A 25,383-nucleotide genomic window follows, 5' to 3' on the forward strand; every position below is an offset into this window, starting at 1 on the left:
AATTAAGCAAGAAACTCACAATACCCTTCTAACAACAGAAATGTTTGGAAGTTTGGAATAAAACTATTCTGGGTGTTTTGGCAATATCAGTATTACAGTGTTTCAAATGGTATGGAATATTCATATTTTCAACTTTTGCTGAGGTACTTTAACTTTGAGGCTATCTCAGACTCGTTCAGAAGCCTGAACATCTCATTACATGCTTTTGAGCATAGCCAATAGAAATTAAATAAGAAAGAAATATATAACAAATTCTGCACTAGAAGGTAGAATATGTATTAATAACTAAACCCACGTTGGAAAACAATAATCAGATTTTCCTTTTTTTCCAAGCAGAGTGCAAAGGATGATGCACTTAATTTGCCGACTGCAAATCAACTAGTAACACCACAAAAGTCAGTAAACACATTGGATAACAACCTTCCTAAAGATCTGTTTGGTGTTATCTCTGGCATCGGTAAGCGCTTAAAAACAAACATATTTTTCTTTTGTTACTAAAAGTAATTGTCCTGTGTGTAGATTTGGCTGCTTTTTGATTGTGTACTTGGTTGTCACTTGTACAGAACTCTATTGCAATCAGCTATTCTGTTAGATTCAGAATTCAGACTGCAAATGAGATCTATCTTTGGGGATTTTTGTTTTGTTTTTCTATTTAAAAGTAAACCTACTTCCTGGAGAGAGCTGTTCCCCCCCCCCCCCCATCAAAGTTGATAGTTGTTGTCTTGCTGCAGAAAGGTAAAGGCAAGAATAGCCTTAGTCACTTATGGCAAGAGCACCGTAAGCCATGGATTTGTAAATGATAAAATGATTGTTTACTTTAAATAGCTTTAAACTGAAATAGGGTAGGTTTAGATTAGATAGAAGGAGGAAATTCTTTCCTCAGAGGGTGGTGAGGCCCTGGCACAGGTCGCCCAGAGAAGCTGTGGATGCCCCATCCCTGGAGGTGTTCAAGGCCAGGCTGGATGGGGCTTTGGGCAGCCTGGTCTGGTGGGAGGTGTCCCTGCCCATGGCAGGGGGTTGGAACTGGGTGGTCTTTAAGGTGCCCCCTATGCGTCTGAGAGCATTGTCCAAACGCTTCTTGAACTCTGGCAGGCTCGATGCCATGATCACTTCTATGGGGAGCCTGTTCCAGTGTTTGACCACCCTCTCAGTGAAGAACCTTTTCTTGATATCCAGTCTGAATCTCCCCTGTTGCAGCTTCAAGACATTCCCTCGGGTCCTAAATGTAATTGTTTGCCTTCTTATGAAATATATACATATATGGCGTTTTTGGAAGTCTGACTATGGAGTGACTTTTTCAGTATATGTATCATTTGAGATTTTATATTTTTTGTTTTGTTTAGCTTCCCCGTACACCACATCAACTCCAAATATTAATTGTGTGAGGAATGCTGACTCAAGAGGCTCTCTTATAAGTACAGACTCAGGAAACAGTCTTCCTGAAAGACACAGTGACAAAAGCAATTCCCTTGACAAGGTAAAAAAAAAAAAAAAAGTCACAAAAACAAGCACACACACCTTCAAACATAAAAACAACAAAAAAAATACTCACAGAAGTGTATTCCCAAAATTTCAAGTTAATTTTTGTAATCTCTACTGGGATTGGGCTTTCTAGAATAACTGCAGAGCAGAGTTTTACATTTTTTTTTTTTTTTTTTCAGAACAGGTGTCATATGAGCTCTTCTAGCATTGCATGTATTAAGCTGTTTCGCAGAAAATGTAAACAGATTTTTCAATTTAGAAACATAAGCAAGTGGTTGTGGTTTCCTTTTGCTAGATGAATACACTAGGTGAAGTGTATTAAATTTTGCTTGAGAGAACTGAATTCTGGTTTGGAGAACTTCTTTGATTTTTGTGGAGATCTTCACTCTAGTTGGTCAACCAACAGTACACATAGCATTTTAAATTGAATCTTTTAAAATCAATTGTCATGCATTCTCTAGGTAACTTCTCTTATGTTTGACTCTTCTAAATCATTGCACATTCAACCTGTTACAAAGTACGAGTTTTGGCTGCAGTAGCTATGAGTTATTCAGTCACATCTTTCTAGAGCTTATGTTGATGCTGATCACATTTCGTTTTCTTAGATCTTGTTGTGCATGTCACAACATGTTAACTTTTTCCCCTTGACCCTGACATGCCTTCGTGTGGCAGAGAGAGAAGCTTCTCAGAAGGCACTCTGCTCATGCTATGCGTCCTAATGGAGGAGAAGAAGAAAATTCTCACCCTGCAAAGAAAAACCGTGTTACTATGGATTTTTCACTTCTGACAATTCCAGTTTTACCAGAGAAAATTATGCATGCTGCTTTCCCTCTTCAGTTACAAGAAGTATTTTATTTTTTTTGTGCTTGGTATATTTAAGCTTGTGAGTGAAGTGTGTGATCAACAGTTTTGCCACTTCTTTGCAACAGTTGAATCTGAAGGCAAATATGTACAAAGCAACCATATAAAATACCATTAAATGGCAAACCTGTGACAGTTCATGTACGTGATTTAATTAAATCAGAAATACCCAATTAGCTTAAATATCAGCAGAGTTTGAGTCTTATGGTACATAATATAAATAGGACTAAAAAAATCTTTGACAGTGACCAAGTAAATAAATATCTTGGACATGTGCTGTTGCTAAATGGCAATTCTGTCATCTATTACTTAGTTTTCATGTTGTTAATTACTAATGTGTAGTGTTTTTACTAAGTAAAAGAGCTTTCAAAGGAGTCTCCATCCTTCGAAAATTCTTCTCTGGTCTGCCAATTTAGGTAGTGCAGGTTTTATGTTTTGCATGCTGTTAATATTTTTCCTGAATAATACTTAATGCTGGCTTCTAATTCATTGCTTTTCAATCTCTTTGTAGTAGACTTGTTGTTCACTGCACATATCCTCAGTTTTTTTCACATTGTTTGATATAATTACTGAAGAGCCATGGTTTTGTTCTAATTTTGTTTCAGAACAGCCTGTAGAGCAATGCTTGTGGAAACATAATTTGCGGAAGCATAGCTATTTTTATTTTAATATGTACATATTTTATATGCTAGTGAGATTATCTAAAAAAAAACAACTGAGTAGCTGTAGTCCTAGTTTTATCCATGTACATTTTCAACTGTTTCAGAGGGAGTTTTATCTCTGAACAGTATAAAAAAATCTAGGAAATTCAAATTCAGTTTCTGCTCTTCCACTCTTTAATTGGCTGCTCTATTTCAATATCCGTAGAGCCATATAGTAGCACTTCCTCATTTACCAGAGGCACTTCAAAGATGAATACTTTGTGAGGTCTTTAGAATTTGTAGGAATCAGGTTCACGTAGGTGTCCATTTCCTCCTAATTTCACATGCCAGTATTATAGTTTCATATGCCACTGCATATCCATTCAATGGCTAGAATATAACAGATTGTACAGATTGTTCTAGGATAGCGATTCTGTCCTTTTTTTGGAATATGCTAAAGGGCTTAGTAGTCATTTGATGCGTGTACTGTAAGATGTCATGGATTAGCATGTCTCCTGCTTTCAGGAGTGTTCCTAGAAGGGTTGTTCTACCCTTGGAGTATCAACAGTTCTTGCTTTGTTTGTGAAACCAAGTGCTTTTATCCCTTAAGTCTGTTTTTATTTTCATTTTTGTTTTACTAATTTTGATATAAATGATTTTCTCCTAAACTGGTGTATGTGTCCATAAAATGATAATGAGGCCGAGATGATCAAACTTCTATGTAGAAACTGTTGCACAGATCAGTTATACTAGAATGTTAACTTTCTGGAAAACTCACTAAATGCCTGGTTCATCTTCCATTGGGATAAGTGGCCTTATATTGTAAGTGAGGGATAGGCACTAAAAAGGGCATAATATAACTTTAAGCAAACATTTATAAAGCATATCTGTAAAAGCTTCAGATTGAGGATCTTGTAACTCTTGATTGTGTGGAAATTATTCTTTTACATATAATGTACTGCCTAAAGCTCTGTTTCTGTATTCTCAGAGGTGTTTTTTTTTTTTTTTTTTCTTTCTTCCATTTGGTAGCTCTTCCTGAGGTACATATTTTGAAAGTCATGACTTTCTTTTTATTTTGGGGCAGATTTTCTTCAATATTGAGTATTGCTGATTAACTAGATTTTGAAGTGGGAAGAAAAGTTTTCTTCTGAGGCAAGGGCATGTTACTTATCAGTAGGTGCTTTTACAGAATACGCATTATTCCCATACAAGAATCCTTTGGGATTCTTCTATCTTTAAATAGAAGATATTTAGGGGAGGCTCTGCCTACAGTTCAATGTAGTCTCTTCAAAAGCAAAGGGGCATATATATATATATGTATATATATATGTATGTATATATGTATTGCTTGACAGTAGCATGTATTTTTAAAGTATTTTAACTAACCAAAAAGGGCATGCCTGATTTCTACACTGTGGTATCTATATGTAATTAACTTGATTTAAAGTCACTGTCAGGTAACTTTTCCTCTTACTCGTCCTTCTGGGGGAAAAAAAATGTACTAAGAAGGAAATAAAGGTAAAGAGGTTTAATTTTGTATGCTTCATGTGTGCAATGTGTGTTTTAGTGATCTGTCTGTACATAAAACATTTTTGTCTTCATTCTGAGATCCTTTTTCTGTTGCAGGAATTAATAAGGCAATTTAAAACATTTTAGTTCATTATCAGTTTAAGAACTTTCCAGCCAAAATATGTCTGTTTTCTCTTCAGAACCAACAGAGCAGCACTTTAGGAAGTTCTGTTGTTCGATATGACAAACTTGACCAAGCAGAAATCAAGAGTCTGCTCATGTGTTTCCTACATATCTTAAGAAGTATGTCAGAGGGTAGGTAATGCAACCTGTTTTTCATAAATCTGAGATGATGCCTTGGATTTATGCACATGACTTAAATACCCTTTAAAAATCAGCAGAATATTTTAGGCATAGACATCATGTTGTGTCTTGTTTTACCAAATGTGTGATCGATCGACCTTGAAGCTGACTGAAGACTTGTAGCCATTAAATATTCATTATTCCTGAAAAGTGTGAGGCTACCCGACTTGGTGAGCAAGCGTATGTTTTTGTTTGATAGTATAATCTCATTTGGCAAGTAGAGGTCAAGAACACTTCATTGGTCAAAGAGTTTAGGGCTAGATGAGTTCTCCCTTCTGCAGAGCTTCCTGTGTGACAGAGAACCAAATGACCTGATCACAGTGTATGTTTCCATTTCTGGAATGGAGACATTAGTGCTTGCATTCTGCAGGGATGTTTGGGGTAGAAACCATTGAAATTTTTGAAAGAATCATACTATCCTGGAGGAGGAGGAGCTGGAGCCATAGAAATACTCTATGAATGGCAAATCCTTAACATTAGAATCATGCCTATCCTTGATCAAAATATATATATATATATATATATATATATATATATATATAAAATATAAAATTATAAAATTTTGATATATATAAAAATATATATATCAAAAAGGGGGGGGGAATTGGTGTACACTTGGTTTAAAAAAATAGAATAAAATGTCAATAGTAATTATTTTCTGTGCCTATTATATGTTAATTTCTAAAAATCAAGCTTATGTACTGCTATTTGAACTCTAATTTATTACACCACTTAATCAAGAATGAGAATTGAAAGGTTAATAAGTACTTAATATCCAGTCACACAGTTAGATTTTCATGTGATTACATAGATATTTTACGTTTTTTAATTAAAAAGAGTAATAAAAATTAACCTTCCACTAATTTATACTTTGAAATAATATATTTAAATGATTCATAATTTCTGGGAATCTCAAGCTCTGTTTTTTTGTTGTTGTTGTTTTGTGGTCATGATTCTTCTGGAAAAGAGCAAGTGTCAAATAATCTTTGTTACACATTTTTGTAATAATTTTGAACTTGTTAGCTAATTTTGAACATTTTTGGCAAAGGAGACCACGTCTTGGCTATGCAACTACAAACTTTGTAAAAAAAAAAAAAAAAAAAAAAAAAAAAAATCTGTGCATATAACTTTGATTTGCTGACTAATCTATGGCTGCCACAGTAACCCAACCAAAGCTGAAAAACACTGCAAATTAAAATGGAAGAAATCATAACTTCTAATAAAAAAAATGTTGAGACTAATCTATAAAGAAGCAGATTATAGGAATAATAGCCCAACATATTCTTAAGTCGTATTTTTTTTTTTGGAACTCTGTAGTCACCATTGACTACACAAATATCACTCTTTAAAATATGAAAACATAGGGGGAATATTATGGATTCATTAAAAACATATTGCAGAAATTCATGGAGAATTGATATGCAATTCTATAATCAGCTTCAAGGAAAACTTCAATTAGTAATCATCATTTGTAACCCCACAAGCCATTTTTCGATTGTCTAAGTCCTCATTATCTGAAAGCTTAGAGCTTTTTAACTCTTCTACTTAATACTTTTTTGTGCTTACTGACTTTGTCTTCTTTCTAATATTTTTCATTTTCCTAGATGCATTGTTTACATATTGGAACAAGGCTACAAAATCTGAACTCATGGACTTTTTCACTATTACAGAGTAAGATTTTTGTTGATTTTATCATAAAATCATACATTTCACTACACTGTTAAAGTCTTGAGTGTGAATATAAATGTATGTGTGTTATTCTTTCTTTATTTGAAAAGCAATTCCTTCTCAGTCTTGGTTTATAAATCCTTAACTTGGTGTGCATAATTGCATGTCTGTCTAATTCCGTAACAGTTCTGGAATTAGGCTATACAGGAGTGATCTCAGGAAGTTCCTAAACAGGGAGTAGTACTCAGAATATCGCTGTGCTCATATAAAATGATCAGAGACTCTCTTGTTGAACTGACTGAATCGTTTCACTTCAGAAACAAAGTGAATACGAACTGTCCTCCTAGCTTTCCTCTCAAGTCTTCCAGCATCCTGTGAACAAAAAGATGTATGATGAATTCATTATTTGATACCAACTGCTACACTGCAGCCCTATCCATATTTAGTATTATTTGTTCATGAGAATTAACTGATACATCAACAGAAAGTGAGGAAGGTGCTGTCTGCTTGAAGTGGGACAACACAGAAGTCTTTCTGCATGTCTTGTTTCACTGAACTGTTTTCCTCATGTTTCCATAGGCCAGGCCCAGTCACTGTAGTATCGGTAGCTAATTGTGTTATGGCATGTGATGCTCAAAGTTCATTTTAGAAATATATATCAGACAGTATTTTAATTCATCCATTGAGTACATCTAGCATTATATTGATTGTACCAGAAACAGAACAGAGCAAGTAAATGAGCATATATAGTAGATTGAAGCAAGAGGTGGAAACTGTGCCAAATCGGTGAGCAGTATTTTGCCATTAGTGGCCTCTTACTTAGGGGCTGGATAGGATTGGTTTGTAATGAAATTAGTAATCTCAAATTACTGATTATCAGAGATTTTCATCGCAGTAGCAGTTTAAGGAATACAGAATTTCCCATCTTGGTATCATTTAGGTTGGAAAAGGCCTTTAGGATCGTCAGATCCAATGATCCACCTAACACTACAAGTCCGATGATAAACCATGTCCCATAGTGCCCTACATCTCTTAAATGCCTCCATGGATGGGGACTCCAGTGCCTCCCTGGGCAGCCTGTTCCAATGCTGACACTCTACAAGAAGAAATTCTTCCTGATACCTAATATAATCCTCCCCTGGCACAGCTTGAGGCAGTTTCCTCACATCCTATCACATGGCACCTGAGAAGAACCCTACACCTTCCTCGCTGCAACCTTCTTTCAGATAGTTGTAGAGAAAGATAAGCCAGGCAAATTAGGATATACTCTCAACCTTCTCACTGGATCTGAACCAGTAGTATTTTGATTCTTAAAAATACGCATGTTTAAGTGTAGATTTTTTTAATGTCAAAAAATGTCTTTTAAGATACTTCTTTAACTTCTTGTTATTGTAAAAGAAGATTCTCTTTAGAAAGTAGTTTTGTCAGAAACCCTGTTGCTGATGTCCTGGAATCTGGAGGCCTTAAAAAATGGGGAATAAGTAAATAAAATAAAAATAAAACAACAATGAAATAACCTTTTACCACGGAAACTTGGGCTGAAGGGCATACATCTTGATTTTTCACCTTATTTTGAACCCTTATTCACATTTTGCAAAATGTGCATATATCTCTATATATGTAATACCTGGTTCTCTCTTTTTTTTTCTGCTCTTTACATGTTAAATTGCTGTTCATTTGTAAATTACCTGTAGCTGTGAACTTCATTTCATGTAATGCAATCTTGTTTGTTTTAATTGACACTAAACATTACTTCCCTATACATATTAAAAGTCTATACAAGATGAATCACAGAATCACAGAATAGTCTAGGTTGGAAGAGACCTCCAAGATCACCGAGTCCAACCTCCTACCTAACGCTAACAGATCTTCCACTAAACCATATCCCTAAGCTCTGCATCTAAACGTCTTTTAAAGACCTCTAGGGATGGTGACTCAAATCCATACAAGATGGACCCAAACTGGAGTACAGGATGTTCTGTGTAAACATCAGGAAGAACTTCCTTACCCTGTGGGTGAACTTGTGGGCTCTGGTACAAATTGCCCAGAGTGGCTGTGGAGTCTCCTTCTTTGGAGGTCTTCAAAAGCTGCCTGGACATGGTCCTGGGCAACCTGCTCTGGGTGGCCTGGTTTGAGCAGGGAGTTCAGTCAGATGGCCTCCAGAGGTGCCTTCCAACCTCAGCCATTCTGTGATTTTATGAGGCACTTGACTCAGTGTTTATGTTTTTCTTATGTGCTCTGTTTTTTCACAGTTTGCTCTTTTAGCTTGGCATTGGTAGACTCCCACTAGGTGTTTTGATGCGGATAAGTTGAGATAGGTGTGCTTGAGGCAGCCTTACATGTCTTTGATGTTAATCCCAATTTGACAATAACAACAACCATCCATGAATGATTTCAAAGCAGCTGTGTCTGCTTTGAAAATTTTTCTTGGCTTGAGGTTTGGAAAGGAATTTCAAGGGTGGGAGAAACTAAGTTTTATGACATAAGAGTTTAAAGTTAAATGAAAATAATAGTTAAATAATTCCAATGTACATAAATTTATAATGGATTGTTTTAAGTGTTGTTTCTCTTACATTTTGTGTTCTCTGCAGAGTATGCTTACATCAGTTCCAGTACATGGGAAAACGATACATAGCCAGGTACTGTGTGGAATTTTAATTTAGCCGGCTTGTCCACTAAGAATAATAGTGTGTACACTAGTGTGTACATTAGGAATAATAATGTGTACACTAGTGTGTGGGAGTAGAGAAGTTATTGTAAAATTATACGTAATTTTGAAGTAAGTAACTGGTTCATATTAATTCCATATCCCATCTGAAAGTCTGGTGTCTGGTTTAGAACAATGTGTGTTGTATTTATAATAAACTATTTTAAAGTTTACTTGCCCTTCATACTATCTTTTTACAGCAGGTTTTTTCATTGAAATAATGTCTTTGGAGTTTTATTATTTATTTTAATGTTTTCTTTATTCACTTGGCCATAAAACCATGTCAGTTGAAATGTTCTTGAAATTTAACGTGCAGTGATTTTACTGGAAGGTGAGTGGTAGACATTCCAGATCTGTTTTTTTTCAGTTCAATGTCCAAAGTACTGCTAAGTATCTGTGTGTTCCCATTGACGTCTGTTTAGGAGAAAATCTCTGAAGTGTCCTAAATTATTTGAATAGCTTTGCATTAAAGTGTTTTTTGATGCAAAATACTTTAATAGAGTAAAGTATAGCAATCCATTTAGACTTCACACTGTAGTTGACATGGTGACACTTATAATTAAACTTATGGCATTGAAATACTGGCCCTTTTGAACTTGGTGAGAAAGTTATTTCTGACATTGGATGGTAAGGTATTCTATGATGTTAGCTTTTTAGATTTTAATTTAGATATAATAGTATGTGAATCTGCTTCTACAAACAACAGACATGACTACCTTCCTGGATTTTTTACAGAAAAAGATCTCCTCTGTGTTCACACGTCTTAAAAAAAATAATTAAAAAATATATAAATCAGTGACTGTCTTAATGTTTTGATTGTAACCTTTTGTGCTTTAATGTACTTCAAACTCTGGATTCGCAGGAGTGTATAATTTTTAGCCTTCTTGTGAAAAATGCTTTAAACTAATTCTTTTGACTAGTTCTTAGAGAAGATTACCGCGCTTCCTTTTTGTTTACTGATTTGCTTAGTCTGTGTACTGCATGTTATGCTAAAAAAGATTTAAGCTGTAGAATTGTCTTGTGTTCTGCAGAGGTATTGAATTTCCACAGTTAATGTAGCTTTCTAGTCTTTCACATTGTTGTTACGCTAAAGTATATCACAATCAATGCACGTACTCTTAAAATACCCAAATGACACAGAATGAAAGGGAACAGGGAATTAATTATTCAAGCACTGGTTTTCATTTTTCATCAGCTCTGGTGGTGGTACACAATAGGAAGTTAGCCTGTACTGATTGCTAACACAGATTACTTTTCTGTTTTCTTCACTTGATTGCTGCAAGTTTAACAAAGTATATGGCTCTTCTCCCTTCCTGCTTGGGTAAGATGTCCATGATACCTCAGCTAATTCCTGCTTCCCTGTTGCATGTATGCCTTCTAATTTTACCAGTGTGTGTCCTTCTAACCCTTTTCTAATTTTTTTACAATCAAAATAGAGGATTTGGTTTTGGGTTCTGAATATTTTCAGAATCTTTATATTCTCAAATATTTGTTCACAAGAGCTCTGAAGTAAATTTAACATTTCCAAAGTGACTGCTTTTGTGCTTTTGCTGTCGAGCTTTGAGGATTTTAGGAAAGAGTTTGCTATGATACTTTTTTAAAGCTACCTATTTTTGTTTTATAAGTAAAACATTAAATAGGTTGCATTGTGATTCCTCCTATAAAACTTCTTGTGCTGTAGCTGCTTAACTAACACTTCCTATCTTGCTGCAGGTTGACATGTCTAACTTTTGCTTCTATCCCATTTCACCCATCTTGCAGGAACCAGGAGGGGTTGGGATCCATAGTTCATGATCGAAAATCTCAGACATTGCCTGTTTCCCGTAACAGAACAGGAATGATGCATGCCAGATTGCAGCAGCTGAGCAGCCTGGATAACTCTCTCACTTTTAACCACAGTAAGTCTCATGACATGGTAACATTCATCATCCTCAACCAGTACCACAACACCAGAGACAGGTCCCAGAGCCGCACCAGTGCTTTTCAATAACTTTTATTGTTCTAGGTCAAACGAATAACTGGAATCAGTCGATGGTCTGTTCCCTCTTTATGATAAAACAATCAATGCTGGCTGATGCCATAACATGGAGCATGGTTAACCACAGTATATTTCAAAATTGTATTTTTTTTTTTTTCAATTACAGGCACATCTACTTTGTGCTGCACATAGTTACAGAATTTACTTCATTAATCTTTATTTTTTCTTCTATTTGCTTCATTAGGCTTTATTTTTTCCATCTTGATCTTATAGATGTTTAATCTAAAAGTAAAAATTTGCACTTTGACCATATCTCCATGTTTTGACATCTCCTAAGGAGAAATAAGCTTCTTAGAATTTCTACAGAGAATGTGAAGCCCGTGATTTGGTTTGTCTGGAAGTGAAAAAGCGTCCAATAATGAAGTGATTTTTCTGTTTTCAGTGTGAGAAAGATATCAAGTGTTCTTGGAATTTCTGTAGACAATGGTAAGATTTAATCAGGTTGAAGTCAGCTTCTATAAGACTGCTGTATTGAAATCTGCTTATGTCCTATCTTTTTAAATATGCTGCTCTTAAATTGCAAGTACGTAAAGTATTCTGAAGCACCATTTTGCAATCTTCAGCTTCAAAAGCTATGAAACTGGTTGACTAACCCAGTAAAATGCAACTCTGGGACTGAAAAGAATTGTGTGCAGTAAAGCAGTTTTTTGACTTAACTGTACGTTCACTAAACTCATTTATTTCCTAAAGCATATCTAACTGCCCCCTAGATATATTTAAAACCTTTTAGCTCATTATCTGTAATATAAAGTAACATTTAACCTAATTGCACAAGACTTACCATGCAGTCTAATGGAAAACTAAAAGTACAAAACAACAAAAACAACCTTCTGTTTTAAATACATTCTCGTATTTTTTTTAAATATAAAAAATGCAATTCTTTGAATTAAACATTTCAGAAAACTATATCGTTGTGCAAATTTCTTTTTCATGTAAGCAATCTGCTGCTGATGGATCAGCAGATATAGCTGCAGTAAATTTTTACATGTTTTTTGATACACAGAAGAAAGAGCTTTTACACTGTGCAACTATATATTCAGCATGGTAAAGTACTCTGTAGAGAGACTGATTTAAAAATAAATAAAAAATTCTCCAGGAAATGCCTGCTTCTGGGCCCTGTGTGCAAAAACAACTTTATACTTCCAGAACTCCTCAAAATTTACTGATTTTTAAGGACAGTGAGCTGAAAGATTTTAATTAATGCATGCTTATGTAAAAATGAGCTTTGTTCTTCTTTGTGTAGTTTGAAGGAATTATTATAGAAGTCTCATTCAACTGACTTTGAGTAATGTGATAATAGTGTTTCTAACATTGAAAATTTAATAAACATCAGGATATTACAATTTGTATTGGCCATGGTTTTGTAAGGTGAAAACATGTTGCTATAAAAGCCATGTCAAATGTTAAACTGATTTTTATAACTTTTGTCTTGTTGTGTGACTTTGAGTTTTGTGTGCTTGTCACTTTGACTTTATGCTGTATGCTGTATCTACGGTAGTCTTCAGAACTTCAAGAGATCTTTTAGGTATCCTGTATGATCGCTATGTGACAGGATGTATCTGGTGGAAATAGTTGCTATCTCGGTAAAGGATCATGATTTTAGAAACAAGTTGTCTATAACTGTAACTTATAAACCTAATTTCTCTGTTCCTTTCTAATCATTTAACAAAGGAAAAGAACTGACATCATGGTATAAGTAGTATTTCAGACCTCTGAGGAATGTCAGTATAGTTTTATGCCTAGGTGTGAAAGAAATGAAGTTTTTCATTGAAATATCAAAAGTATTTCAGTATAAACAAAAAGAAGGTGGATCTTTATGTGTATCATTGGGGCTGGAGGAGAGAGGGAAGCTCAGTATAACAGAAGTGACACACAAATATACATAGAGATAAACCCTGATTCTATAATAGCGCATGATCATTGTCAAGATCATAGTCATTAAAGATTACTCTATTTTTAGTGTTTGTAGTTGGCTTTAAACGCATGTTCATATGCATGTCCATGCAGATGTCTGTATCATATGTAGTAAGTCAGTCTTTTAGCTAAGCCCAGCTGAGTGTTACTTTGTTTGCATACTGCCCAAAATTCCCACTAGTAATAGTGCAGTGTAATCAAACAGACTTATTTATTTGTTTATTCTAAATTATTTATGAGGAAAAAAAAACAAACAACTGTTTGAAATCCCATCCATTAGCTACAGTTTTTACTTAAAATCATAGAATATCCTGAGTCAGAAAGAAACCACAAGGATCATTGTTTCCCACTCCTGGATCTGCACAGGACCCTCCAGAAATCAAACCATATGCCTTGAGAGCATTGTGCTTCTTGAACTCTGGCAGTCTTGTTGCTGTGACCTCTTCCCTGGGGTGCTTGTTCTAGTACCCAAACACCCTCTCAATGAAGAACCTTTTCTCGATACCTCTGTCAACCTGTCCCAGCTCCATGCCGTTCCCTCGGGTCCTGTTGCTGTCCCCGGAGAGCAGAGCTCAGTGCCTGCCCCTCCGCTCCCCTCGTCAGGAAGCTGTACGCCACAGTAAGTTCTCCCTTCAGTCTCCTCTTCTCCAGGCTGAACAAACCAAGTGACTTCAGCTGCTCCTTATACAGCTTCCCCTTTAGACACTTCACCATCTTTGTAGCCCTCCTTTGGATAGATTTATGTCTTATATTGCAGCACCCAAAACTGCAAATGATACCCAAGGTGGGGTCATACAAGAGCAGAGCAGATCTCAACTAGCTTCAACTAGCTAAGTGCCTGATGCACCTCAGGACACGTACTTTTGATCCTTTGGCTGCCAGGGCACACTGGCTCACGTCAACAACAAAATGAACCAGAACCCACAGATCCCTTTCCATGGGGTTGTTTTTCGGTCTCTCTTCCCCCAGTCAGCATGTTTAGCCAGAGTTGCCTTGTCCCATGTGCAGCAGAATCCAGCACTTGCTCTTGTTGAACCTCATGCAGTTGGCAATTGTCCAGCACTCTAATCTATCAAGATCTCTCTGCAAGGCCTCTCTGCCCTTGCAGGAGTCAATAGCTCCTCGCAATTTAGTATCATCCGCAAACTTAGTATGCGTTCGAGTCCTGCATCCAGGTGTTTTATAAGAACTTTGAAGAGAACTAGCTCTAAAATGGAGCCTAGTGGAACCCCTACTAGTGACTAGCTGCCAGCCTGATGTAACCCCTTTTACCATCAACCTTTGAGCCCAACTTGTCAGCCAATTGTTCACACATCGTATGATGTACTTGTCTAGCTGCATGTGGGTTGTTTTGTGCAGAAGGATATCGTGAAAGACAATGTTGAAAGCTTTCCTAGAATAAAATTAAAAAATCACATATACTGGTTTACCATGGCCAACTAGGTGGGTAACCTTGTCGTAAAAGGAAGTTAATTTCCTTAAACAGGACTTTTCATTTGTGAACCCATGTCGGCCATGACCAATGACTGCATTATATTTCTAGTGTTTTTCAATAATTCCCAGGCTAATTTTCTGTGTAGTTTCACCAGGCACTGAAGTGAGATTGACAGGCCTGTAATTACCAGAGTCGTCTTTCTTACCCTTCCTGAAAATTGGAACCAAATTGGAACCTAGGATTTATAATAACTATGAATCTGGAAGAGCAAACAAATTACCTCTTTAAAGAATATTTCCCCTGTCCTCAGTGCAGTTTTCAAAATAGTGATCATCTCTTGATATCTTCAACAGTATGGAAACAACAAGATTTCTGGTCACACAAAGGAGACTGCTATGAAAAAGCATCTTCCTTTCAATTTCTTGAAGGATAAGAATGTACTTACTAAAAGGAAAATGGCTGTTGTGCTAAAGCTTGCTTCCAAATACTGGTTGTTCCTTTCTGTCATTACAGAGGTAATTGGATAGAAGCCATAAAGAAAATACATGGGTAAAGAAAGAGGTGGAGGAAACAAGAATGTAGATAGGAAAGAAATATATACTTCTGAACAGAGAATATGTATAAATCCACAGGAACTAGTGGTTATTCTGGCTCCCTTTCAATGTTTAGGAGAGCTATAAAGCAGGCAAAATATACTAGTGGAGGTTCTACAGATCTTTTTCTTTTTTTTTTTCCCCCTACGTTTCATTTTATAGTCTCATTTTGAGTTTTTGCTTCATAATTTTGTTCTTAAAAACAGATACAGGTTTCAAACCATGACTTTTCCTTTTAATCTACATATTGCAGTAGGTCTGCTTAGTCTGCTTAGGTCTGCTTAGTCTGAATAAGGGAAGAGAAAAAAAAAATGTGTACAGGTATGCATGCATTCTTCAGCCAGGGAAGCAAGAGGGTGCAGAAAGAAATGGCCAGGTGTCAGTATAAAAGAATGTCAATTCTTCTCTTCCTTTCTTAGTCTCCACAAGTTCACATCATGCTTCTCATTGATTTAGTGATGCTAAGGTGGCTGTAAATCTAACGTATCAATGTGGTCCTAACCAAATTTGTGTTAAGCAACCAGAACTCATTTGTCAATCCAGTTCGAAAAGATCAATATTAGAAAACATAAACAATGTATGTTAACCAGTGCTGAAGCATGATATATTTTTAAATTTATTTGAATGCAACATGGAATTAGAAGCATAAAAGCATTTTTTTTGTTTGTTTAAATATGGAGTTATTGCATGGTATTGCTACAGAGCAGAATGACTTCAGTCGTTCAGTCTTCAACTGCATATAAGTGCATGACTGTATTCCTTCAACTCTTGGTGTTTTTTATTTTTATAATGCTTGACTTTGAGATCATTATAACATCACTAAATCGCCAATACATATTTTCATCTGTAACTCCATGCTACCATAGTATTTATTTTAGGAATATATGTATGTATATATAAGTATATGTATTTATATAAACACACACATGTATATACATATATATATATATATATATATATATGAAACATCAGACACTTTAATGTTTTAATTGCTATTTAATGCTTCTGTTGCTGATATTCATACTTAATATATTTTTATAATCTTCTGCAAATTATGCTAGAATAGTTCTGTGTATATTTGACAAATACTTAAATGCATATGAAATATTTTTCTGTGTTGAATATTAACTCGTCAGGCTTTTTACTTGTTAATCTTCTAGTTCAGCAAGTCTTTTGGAAATAAGAAACATTTAAATGAGTATACTAAGCACTTACACTTCATTTGAAATTTCTGTAGGCTATGGCCATTCAGATGCAGATGTTCTTCACCAGTCTTTACTTGAAGCAAATATTGCCACTGAAGTTTGCCTTACAATTCTGGATACTCTGTCATTATTCACAATGGCTTTTAAGGTTTGTTCTTGACTTGATGTTAACATTTCTTATAATTATCTTTCAGAACAAATATTTTAAAACTGTGTTAAAAATTTATTTTAAATATTGTAATATAGTACTGTATTTTTTGTATTTCATCGTTGTGTCATGTGACAGCTGATAATGTGTCACAGCAAAATGCTTTGGCTTCAGTTATACATGCACAGAGATTCCTTACTGATCAGCAGTTTTCTGCTGGAAAAGCTACTTCCTCATCTTAACTTTCTAAATATTTCTAGAAACCTTAGTGTTTACTTAATGAGTGGTAAAATTGTCTGTTCTATGTCAAGACTATAATTGATATTTGGACACACTAAAACTTCTATATTGAACTTGGCCTCTTCTTATATGAAGTCACTCAGTAACTAACAACAATTTGTGCATGTTCCTTTTCTGTAATTTTATTTCAATTTGTCTACTGATGAGGTTTTTGTTTTAGTTATATGAGCTACTGTAACTTTTCTATGAAATCTCAGTAGATCACTTGCATGCCCTGTGGGTGCAGGTTTTCCTTTGTTATCTGTATGTGTAGGGTTTTTTGTTCTTTGATCATTCAGAAACATTGAAGGTGAAGCTATGAAAAGGAGGGATGGTAGTTTTAGCTTGTTCTCCCCTGGTTAGAACATCCTCTTTGGATTGAGGTCCTTGCTTGAAGATTCAAATTTAATGCTTTATTTAATGCTTTTAATCTAGTTATGAAAACACAAGCTTATTTATAATGAGATTTCTTTTATAAGTAATTGAATTAGAAAGTATTTAGAATCAGTTCTGACCATAGACTTTATGTCAGAATTGAAAAATGAAGAAACCTAGTTTTAAAGTCAGAAGAATGATCACTAATCTTACAGTTATCAGCTGCCCATCACACTTGGAATGCTAGTCTTTCAAGCTTATTCGTTTGTAGTATGTTCAGAAAGTAGCTAGGAATAGTCTACAAGGAAAGTAGACCATAATAGTCTACGAGATGGAAGTAAAACAGGTAACAGGATCAGGAGCTGCTGTTCAATGAACTCCACTGAAATACATGTAATACCTATCTGCTTCTTTTGGAAATAATAAGCATATTATAAAGAAGGCCAGACAACTTTTTCTGTTTAGTGTCATCTTTCACTAGCAAGGCTCTTATCTCTGTTACCTATTACAACAGGGAAATCACAAGTTACATCTGTTTCTTGGTAGAGTTTTATCTGATCGCGTGTGAATTCCTACTGCTTGAGGTTGTTTTAGTGAACTACCTACCTCTGATGTTGGCACATCTGAAGAAAAGATATTATATCAGTTTCCTCAGAAGGATAGAAATTTGTTGGAAAACATTTAATTGTTTTGCTATAAATCTGCAAGTAGTAAGCCTAGCATCTTTTAGGACTTGCAGTTAGCTGTATAGGTTTGGGTCATCTGTATGTGCTTTCAGGACATACTTTTTTTTCCCAATGACCAAGTATGCTGACTGGCTTATATCCAACCATTTATGTCTAGCTTCCTCTAAAATATAAGCCTGCCTGGATCTTTCTTGCATAGCACTGGAGATTTTTGGTCTCCTGAAAGCATTTGTATGTATTCATCTGTAAAGTTTGAAAGCACACTGAGTTTTTTCTAGTCTGTGAGTCATGTTATGAGATCGGTTCTCGACATGGCTTTTATTGTAGGATCACCTCCTTTCATCTTATAATATTGGACACCCAAAATGCCAAGGGCTATGCTGAGATCCCTTAGGAAGGCATCTGTTGAATCCTGATGAAATCCAGAGTAACCGTGTGTATTGCATGCCTTAGAATGAGCTTTTGAATATTGAGACAGATAAGACTCTGAAAACTGAAACTTTCATTTTAAGACTCCTGTAGTTGGAGGTACTGCTATGGGAAAATTCTACTATTTGAGCTGCTGAAGTCATTGTAACCAGTGAGTTAATTCTTTTCATGTGCCTCTTAAAGCTGTTAGCTAATGTAACTAACAGCTATTTAAAAAACAACAACAACAACAAAAAACCATTGTGTTCTATAAGTCTATTCAGAAGTCAATGCTTTCTTTGAAAACAAGATTAGTGAAATGTTAGAAACAGCTAATTAAAGTTCAGATATGCTTGTCTTATTAAACATCTCAATAATACTATCAGATTTTTTTATTAATTTCCTGGATGATTTGTGTATGTTCTTAAAGTGTAAATGTGCAGTACAAAAATCCTAAATTCTCACTTTTAATTTAAAGAATCAACTCCTGGCTGATCATGGGCATAATCCACTCATGAAAAAAGTATTTGATGTGTACCTCTGCTTCCTTCAAAAGAATCAGTCTGAAACAGCATTGAAAAATGTCTTCATTGCTTTAAGGGCACTTATTTTTAAGGTAAGAAGTTTTAAGTAATTAATCTTCAGCTACTTATCCAGTTCTTTAGCTAACAATTATACTATCAAGAAGTTTAAGAACTAAAAACAGTAAATTTAAATTAGTAAATAAGGACTGACCTAATCCCAAAACCATGAAATAATTATTCTTTGAATTGCTATAAAAATAATTTTGTTTGAACTACTATAACTGTTTTTATCCATTGTTTGAAAACATTAATATACTTGTATTTTTCTTGATATGCTTATTTTGTCAAGAACTAGAGTTTGTGATAATGAATAACTTTTTTTCTGTTTTTTCCTCAGTTTCCTTCTACGTTTTATGAAGGCAGAGCTGATATGTGTTCTGCCCTGTGCTATGAGATTCTGAAATATTGTAATTCAAAATTGAGCTCCATTCGTACTGAAGCTTCACAGTTACTGTATTTCTTAATGAGAAATAATTTTGATTACACAGGGAAGAAATCTTTTGTTAGGACACATCTGCAAGTAAGTATAATTTCTTTATTTTTCTTTATTTGTGTTTTTAAATGTCATGTGACCTGTATTTGTAGGTGTGCAGTTGCATGTTAGTGTGCAAAGTCCTGTCACATAAAGACATAAAAGAAATCACTTTTTATTCAAGCAAGGCTGGTGCTATTCCAAGAGAATGAAGATGGCAGTAGAAGTATGTTCAGTACAAGGAAATAATTCAAAACAATTCAATGGCCTTGTGTTTTGTAGGAAATTATTATTTGTGAATAGCAAATGTTGTGTTATGTAGATGTTATTTTGATTGTTCAGTAGCATACCATGTTGTGTGTGAGAAAGAAAGGAATGAAGCAACAAGCACCTCTAAGTCCTAAAACCTAGAAATTTTACTTTAATAAAACAGAATTACATGGAAATAAAATGATTCTGATGAAGCTGGGAACAATAGTTTACTGTTTCTATCGCCTTTGGCTAGTTTACCTAGCAGTCAGTCTTTAGACCAGAGGATGCTTGTGCATGAAATTTATATAAGCCTGTTTTTTCTTTCCTGTGTTGCATACAAATAATTTTGGGGGAAACAGAAATTCTATCAAATACCATTTAACTTCAAGAAATTATATTTCAATTAAAAAGAACAAACCTTCCTCTGTAATTGCTTCAAAGGTACATTGCAAGGGTATTTCATTAAATATACACTAACTAGACTTTTGTTTGTGTCAAGGTTATTATTTCAGTAAGCCAGTTGATTGCTGATGTTGTTGGAATTGGAGGAACTAGATTTCAGCAGTCCCTTTCCATCATCAATAATTGTGCCAATCACGACAGAATTATTAAGGTTTGGTTTTATTCTTCTTTCCATGCTACAGAAAGGCAGCTTTAAAACTCTTTCTCAGTGTCTTTCACAATTACATTTCAATTTTTTCCTATGATGCAAATAATAAAAGAAGATAATAGTTAACCTAACTTTCCATGTTTTAGCACACCACATTCCCTTCTGACGTTAAGGATTTAACAAAACGGATTCGTACAGTACTAATGGCTACAGCTCAGATGAAGGAGCATGAGAATGATCCAGAAATGCTTGTAGACCTCCAGTACAGTTTGGCAAAGTCTTATGCTAGTACACCTGAACTGAGGAAGACATGGTTAGACAGCATGGCAAGGATCCATGTTAAAAACGGGGATCTTTCAGAGGTAAGAGAAAATCAGACTGTTTTTAGCTTCTTAGTAAGATTAATTTTCTTGACATCAAAAGTACTGGAATTGTTAGTGTGTAAGGATTATTAGCGTGTATGACTTTTAATTAATTTTGAATTGTTAGTAGATTAACTTCAATGGCTGATAAGATTTGGTGCTACACAAATACATCTGTAAGTAATTTCTGATTATTAATGTAAGGCATATGTTTAAATAATACAGCTGATTTGCTGCCAAATCAGGAATGCTCAATGTAAACCATGGAAGAATCAGACCATTTACTTAAACATATCCTTCTGTTATAATTTGACTAAACACTTAGTTACACCCTGAATTCCTTTCCAGTTGCCTTCAGAGAATTATCTTGATTCTCTTCCAGCATGCTTACTAAAAAGCTCCCAATGTACTTAAACTTGATTAATAGCAATTTTGTTGCTAGAAAAAAGAAAGCTCTCTGACTTCACCAGGCTGTTAAAAGATTTAATTCCAGCAATAGAGAGAGGTGGAAGCGGGGATTTTTGTCTTGGTGTTTATTGGATCAGCATACAGAATTAATACTGTCTCTTTCTGCAAGTTTGTTCAATCTGAATTTCATAAATGTCTATTACCCTTATCATCATGTAAGCAAGTAAATACCTCCAAGAAATCACATCTTACTCATGTTTTAGTACTGTACTTCTTTTATTCTGCATGGTAACAACGCACAAGACATATACAATACTCGGTTAATAGTTTGCATTTTGATGGAAATGTCTCCAGGCCAGAACTTCCAGAAGATAAGTTATTTTAAAAACAGACCTGGAAATGGACTAATTTTTCATTAAAAACACAAAATCTTTGACTGTATAGCTAGATGAGAACCTCTGTAAATTGTCAAGTCTAACTCCATACAAAGTATGAATTAGAGAGAATTCCTGACACTTACATTTTGCTGCTAAGCTTAAACTGTTCAGTTAAAGAAGAATCTTGAATCTTTGTCTTTTCTGTAAAGAAAAATGATCAGTGACAACTTAAAAAACAACAACAACAACAAAAAACTACCCAGACTACTCTGTCCCTCTTATTTTTTCTCCACTGTTTAAAGGAAAAAAAAAAAGGACTCAGGCTAGGTCTTTTCTTATATACCTGGTTTTCAGTAGTTCCATTGTAATTGACTGTAATTGTAACTTATAAATGTTTCTGTTTTAGGCAGCAATGTGCTACGTCCATGTAGCAGCACTGGTTGCAGAATATCTCACACGGAAAGGTATGATTTTGAAATCTCACTTAAATGTGGGTTGTTGTTTTTTTTTTTTTTTTTTGTCCCTATAATTGCATTATAGTTTAGCAATAGTTTGCCTGAGGAAGCTGTAGGCATTTCAGTGTTCACCAAGGAAAAAATACGGACTTAAGTGGATAGCATACCTACAACAACATACTTGCGCATTTAAGGGTCATCATTTCAAATGAAGATAAAATCTTTAGGGAAGTAATAAATAAATAAGAAATAAATAATAATTTTACACTACAGTTGCTAATAGCTGGTCAAACCCTTTCTAAGCAACCTTATCAGTGAATATTCGTGTTCATTGAGTAATCTCTCACTGTATATACGGAAGCCTGGCATCGCCAGAGAAGTCAAAATAAATTCTTCAAATCTTCAGATGCTAAGTGATAACAGTGCTCAGAATGCTTCTCCTGTTCTGTGCTAGCAGCTGTCCATATATGAAAAAAATAAAAGATCACCGAGATAGATTTCTGCAAGTTTCTTATAGAGAGTATTCTTAATAAAATCCATATAATCTTCTGTTTTTTCAAACCACAGACTTTAAGTCTTCTGAGCCTATAGGTGGAAGGTAGGCTAGAAAACTATTAGGACTGGTTGAACTAGTGTTTTTTAAGCACATGAATTCATGACCATAACCTTTTAGCCTTCTTGCCAGCCTAATAACAACCAACTGATAACTAGTGATAATATGTATATTTTTGTGGTTCCGTTGGGTAACTTGCTAATTTTGTCTCCTGTCATATGCCAGTTATGTCCTATTAGTAATGTAGACAGTCAAACCTCATTCTTGCACGAACAATTTAATGAAATACTGTAAAAGCAACCTTGATTAACATAGGCTTGGGGTGTGATAGGTTGGGTACAGATAAGGTAGAGTAGAAGGATTCAGAAACTACATACTTCTGTAGGTAAGAGTTTAGATATTAACGTTGAGGGTTTTGTTTGCTTGTTTTGGTTTGGTTTTTAATTCTATTTATACTTAAGGAATAAGGTTGGCTCTGCTCATTTAATCATGCAGTGGGAGGCTGTTTTTTATTTTACTATTAATTTGGTGGTAAGTATATAAGTCTTCTGCATTATCCAGCATCATAAAACTATTCTGGTGGAGGAATGTATCTTGATGGCATTGAGGTAAATTTGTTTGTTTTTCTTTTTCAATGATAGGGATGTTTAGGCAAGGCTGTACTGCTTTCAGAGTAATCACACCTAATATAGACGAAGAAGCTTCAATGATGGAGGATGTTGGAATGCAAGATGTTCACTTTAACGAAGTAAGTAAACAGTAACAGTAACGAAGTAAGTAAAAAGTAAGTGTGTTAGAGTTGGTGCACATTAAAGTGCTGTTTATTTTTCCAAGTTTTGTTTCAATCTTGAGGCTGACCACTATGACCTATGCTATCATTGTTTTCCTAGCCACGATTCTTATCCTAATACAGAAATAAAACAAAAAAATCTATGAGCTGTCCAGGCCTTAGAGAATTTACTATATACATTTATTTTATGTAAAGCACCAGCATACAAATTGCTGTGACTACACTACATATTTGCCAGTATAGAGTGAGGAACAGACCTCTAGTGGCAGTAGCTGTGTTGGAAAAATCCCTGGAGTGTAAACATAATTGTAGCAACCAATTGTATATGTTTAATTTGTTTATGGTGAAAGTGTGTGACAAAATGCAAAATTGACTGCAATCTGAGTCTATAGTAACAGATTTAGGAGGAATAGATGAAAGATTTAGTGGTTTTAAGCCTAGGGCTAGATCTAGGGCACATGTGTTTTACTCCCACATTCTGCTACTAATTTGCTCTATAGTTTTAGGACAAAACTTGTAGCCTTCCATTTTTCTGTGAAGGCAGGAGTTGGAATTACTTGAGAGTGCCTTTTGTTTCCAAGGATACCCAATAACAGATCGCATTTTTATTACTCTTTGTATGCTATATTCTTTAAAACACTGATTCTCCTCATCCAGCATGAATGTAGCATGTTACTCAAAGAAAAATGTAAACTGTTTTAAATGAGCCACGAGTTGGATTTTTACTGACCTACAGTAGATGGAAACTTTTGTTGGAAACTCTTGTCAACACCTACCTGATAAATCATTTGTCAGAGAGGATCTTCTGTATTTTTCTAACCGGAATGTCTTTATTCTTCTTCTGATTAGTCACTCACTGCAAAAAGAATATGCTGCCTTTTCTGAGTCATTGAACCCTACCCAGATTTATTTCCATCTCTCAGTATTTCCATGGAGCAAAAGTAAGCCAAGTGTGAAATTATAAGCCAGTGGATCTTGCAAAGGGTTCAAACCTCTCAAAGTTCATTTTCCCTGTATGCAACCCCTTATAAACAGAAGTTCTTCAAAAAAGATATTCTAGTTGCTTCATGAACAGGAACATGTTCATATGTAGAATGCTACCTCGGTATGGCCTTGTGAAAGGGAATCTGTAGTGTAAGAAAAAACATAGGACAGTAGGGTAGATAAATGATATTATAAACATATCTTTCAAGCTGTACATATCTTTTCAAGCTGTACTACTACTCAGCTAAATGATCCTCTACTGTGATTTTTTCTGATACCTCGTAATATGAGTCATGTTACTTGGGATTTCCCTGGATGCTAGTCACATCAGAATTCAATCTCAAAACCAGTAATTGACACGATGGAGAATGGGGGAGGGCTCTTCCATGTTTCTAAAAGGAGCAAAGTGTCTTTTATATTATCTGTTATATAGAGTCTTCCTAAGTCAGTGAAATTTGTTTTAAAAATCTATGTAGATTCCTATTTTTTAAAATTCTCAATTTAATTCTCATTTTAAAATAATTATCTTCTAGATGAGGATTACCCTGACTCATTTCCTAAATTAGTAATCAAAAAAAAAATAGTGTTTCATTTTTAACAAAGTTACTATGTATATTTCATTAACAGTTGTTTAGCCAGAGAGTCTGTTCAGCAGCACAAGTCAGATTCACCTTGTAGAACTGAAATCTTGTGGGTGTCACAAGTTGCAAAGCCTGGAAGCTGTTATCCTTTCCCTGCTAGACTTTGTTGTAAACAGCTCATCCGTGAGGGTTCTGAGCTATGGCTAATAGACCGGTGTCCAGTGCCAGATTCCATGCAGATTAAAACTCGGAAAAAGTTGATTCAGGTTTGTTGTTTGTTTTCCAAAATGAAATTTGCCAAAATACAGCTCCACCACAAATATTAACTCAATATCTGCCTTCTTACTTTTTTTTTTTTTTCTGGTCTCTTGTTAGCTATGACTGTCCATGAGATGAATCATGCTAACTTCAGAATGGTAAATGAGAGCTTCACAGTACGTGTTATATAAAGGAGACAATTTAATACCCTTCAGCCTTTCCCTATAGGAAAACTAACTTAGATTCTCAGATAAAGAAAACGATCCTGTCATCTTTGTGCTCTTGCTATGCAATAAAAACTATAGCACAACCCAAAGCAAGAAGGGTAATTTTTATTCTTATAAGTCAGAATCCATAAACTCCAAAATGTGTCAAATAAATCTGT

At 35.0% G+C, this 25,383-nt stretch overlaps 1 protein-coding gene across 17 annotated transcripts in view; it reads left to right on the forward strand.

Moving 5' to 3' along the window:
* The window catches only part of DOCK9 (dedicator of cytokinesis 9), a 129,823-nt gene that overhangs the window by 90,127 nt on the left and 14,313 nt on the right, over window positions 1-25,383 (forward strand). For 7 of the 17 annotated variants that reach the window (XM_035318815.1, XM_035318886.1, XM_035318845.1 and 4 more), the window contains exons 33-45: window positions 337-457; window positions 1,344-1,477; window positions 4,694-4,808; window positions 6,461-6,527; window positions 9,116-9,163; window positions 10,993-11,129; window positions 16,449-16,564; window positions 18,791-18,928; window positions 19,234-19,416; window positions 20,120-20,233; window positions 20,377-20,592; window positions 21,784-21,841; window positions 23,027-23,133. In XM_035318815.1, the coding sequence (XP_035174706.1) occupies window positions 337-457; window positions 1,344-1,477; window positions 4,694-4,808; window positions 6,461-6,527; window positions 9,116-9,163; window positions 10,993-11,129; window positions 16,449-16,564; window positions 18,791-18,928; window positions 19,234-19,416; window positions 20,120-20,233; window positions 20,377-20,592; window positions 21,784-21,841; window positions 23,027-23,133 (1,554 nt within the window). Of the gene's footprint in view, window positions 1-336; window positions 458-1,343; window positions 1,478-4,693; window positions 4,809-6,460; window positions 6,528-9,115; window positions 9,164-10,992; window positions 11,130-11,651; window positions 11,696-16,448; window positions 16,565-18,790; window positions 18,929-19,233; window positions 19,417-20,119; window positions 20,234-20,376; window positions 20,593-21,783; window positions 21,842-23,026; window positions 23,134-25,383 lie in introns of those variants that run through there. The other 10 variants (XM_035318858.1, XM_035318834.1, XM_035318854.1 and 7 more) reach the window with 4 other exon arrangements.

This window comes from Oxyura jamaicensis, chromosome 1 (genome assembly GCF_011077185.1).
Source record: "Oxyura jamaicensis isolate SHBP4307 breed ruddy duck chromosome 1, BPBGC_Ojam_1.0, whole genome shotgun sequence".
In the NCBI taxonomy this organism is placed as follows: Eukaryota; Metazoa; Chordata; class Aves; order Anseriformes; family Anatidae; genus Oxyura; species Oxyura jamaicensis.